At 39.1% G+C, this 2,444-nt stretch overlaps 1 protein-coding gene across 1 annotated transcript in view; it reads left to right on the top strand.

Moving 5' to 3' along the window:
* Positions 1–2,444, top strand: part of LOC119595501 (FYVE, RhoGEF and PH domain-containing protein 3-like) — a 12,376-nt gene extending 9,932 nt beyond the window's left edge. The window contains exons 7-8 of the mRNA XM_037944630.1: positions 673–799; positions 2,154–2,444. Of these exons, the coding sequence (XP_037800558.1) occupies positions 673–799; positions 2,154–2,444 (418 nt within the window). The remainder of the gene's footprint in view (positions 1–672; positions 800–2,153) is intronic.

A 2,444-nucleotide genomic window follows, 5' to 3' on the forward strand; every position in this document is an offset into this window, starting at 1 on the left:
TCTTTCTCTCTCTCTCTCTCTCTCTCTCTCTTTTCTTTTCTTTTCTCTTCTCTCTCTCTCTCTCTCTCTCTCTCTCTTTTCTCCCCCTCTCTCACCCCCTTTCCCCTCTCTCTCCCCTCTCCTCTCTCTCCCCCCTTCTCTCCCCCTCTCGTCTCCCCCTCCTCCTCCCCTCAGTCCCTCCCTCTCCCTCTCCCTTTCCCTCTCTCTCTCCCCCTTCCCTTTCTCTCTCCCCCTTCTCTCTCCCTCTCCCCCTTCCCTTTCCCTCCCTTTTCCTTCAATTTAAAAGGAATGGGGAAATCAGGGTGGTCCTGGGGCCCCTACTATAACCCTTTGCGGGCTGCACACATGTGGACCCTTTCTCTATGTAAAAAAATTTACAAAAAATTTCAAGAGACAGTATGCAGATCCATAGTGATTGGGCTAAGGGGTTAGAAGAATATTAGTAAAGGGGTTATTATGTCCACAAAAATGCGTGTTTTTTATTGTAAAACATTTTTGAGTCTGAAAATTTAAATTTTTTGGAAGGGTGTAATGACTTTTTTCCCTGGGTTAGATTTTTCTGAGACAGATACAAATATTTTTATATCTATACTATGATGTGGTTCAGACTTACTAAATCAGTGGTGCCTTTCACCAAAGAAGATATTCAGCCAATCGTTTCTTGTACAACAGTATTAGCGAAGCTCTTGATATGGACTACAAGCCACGATCTCTGGAGTATTGTTGTTTACTGCCTCTTTTCGCCCCTGCCCCTGTCACATGGGGCTTTGGCATTGGTCACCAAAACCCTTTTTTTGGGGTTGTATGTTGATTTTAAAATGTTGTTTTTGTATTTAGATATAGGGTTTTGGGTTTGCATGGGGTTGACACTGAATGATTATATGCAATGAGGGTTTTTTGAATGTTCTCCAAAAAAATCCCAAAAATGTTTAAATTTTGTTTTTTAAAATTATGATTAGGGGGTTTTTTAAAATTGAAATTTTAAATTTGGGAAAATTGATAATTTTAAACCTGATCAAAAATGCTTTTAGATACTGCAAACCCAATGAATAGGGGGGGTCATAAGTTTTTACAATATCTTTAATTCTTTAGTTACATCTGCCAGTCCTTCTACTCCCCCTTACATCTGAATGTACTGCAAATGTGTTCTTGTAGTTATCCCTAAAACATTTACAAAGAATTTAGCTGAGTAGACCAGGTCTTGACTTGGTAAAAAGTATTGCCAAAACTTAGTATCAGAGAAGTAATGGATATATTGGTAATTTTGGGGGTTTGTCCCCCCTTTTTCCCAATTTCCGCACATTTAAAATGTAGCCCCGGGACTTTCCTGCTCTTCAGCAGTGAAAAGGAGGTGAGGGGGGGGTTTTGCCCTAAAGGAAGCCACCCCATCAGGCCGTAAAGGGGGGGAGGACTCGGCGAAGGAATCCAGCTCCAAAACCATTAGAAACCCGCCCTTCGGAAGTTAACTGTGAGGGAGACCTGACAATTGTTGCTCTAAAGGGTTTTTGGGGCTTTTAAATACCATTTTTCAAACATCAATTTTAAATTTCTAACAAATGAAAGAAAAAAAAAAAAACAAAAATAAATTTATGATGTGCACTTGGAATCTGTTCTTAATTTGTCATGGAAGCTTTGCTCTAGGGAAATTTGTATATTTTCCAAAAGAGTGCTAGAAGATAATTTTTGATTTCCCCTTTAAATTTTAAACCCTACTGAAATTTTTCCTCACTCTTTTTTTTTTTTCCCCTTTTTAAAAAAAATTAATTGTTTAGGGTTTTTCTTTCCTATTCGGGCAGTCAAAAAGTATTGCCATGGTTATATTTTATTGTGTTATGTATTTGTACAAAATCAGATCAATACAATGTGATGTATTTGTACCAAATTTTGGATGTATTATAGTTTTAATAGCATTCCCTACTCTCATCGCATGAGGTTACAATCTTCAGTGATATATGCTTTCAGTATAATTATAATTTGATAATTTTTTTTGGGGGTTCTGGTTAAAAATTTGTAAGTTTAAACTTTTTCCTGAAATTTTAATCTGTAAAGTTTTCCCTTTTAAAATTTCACTTTCCCCCCCTCCCCATCCCCCACCCCTTACATTTCTCGGTCTCTCATTATTTTTTTATTTTCTTATTTTTTTCCTCCTGTAGGTTCAAAAGCCACAAGATGAAAATCAAAACAGCAATGCCGCTAGAACTTCCGATGACCCACCCAGAGCTGCCAAAGAGACTACACCCAAGAGTCAGTGGTCTCCAGGGGCATTCTTTTCACAACTGATGCAAGTCCAGGATTGCCTGACACCGCCTTGGCTTTCTCCAAGCAAAAGAAAGAAAGCTGCAAGGGAGAGTAGTTCAGACGAAGATGGGAAGCTCAGGTCTCCTCACTCAAAACCCCCGGGGGTACCCCTCCAGAGAAAAGCCCTCAAAGACGCAAAGAAATGA

Source organism: Penaeus monodon, chromosome 36 (genome assembly GCF_015228065.2).
Source record: "Penaeus monodon isolate SGIC_2016 chromosome 36, NSTDA_Pmon_1, whole genome shotgun sequence".
In the NCBI taxonomy this organism is placed as follows: domain Eukaryota; kingdom Metazoa; phylum Arthropoda; class Malacostraca; order Decapoda; family Penaeidae; genus Penaeus; species Penaeus monodon.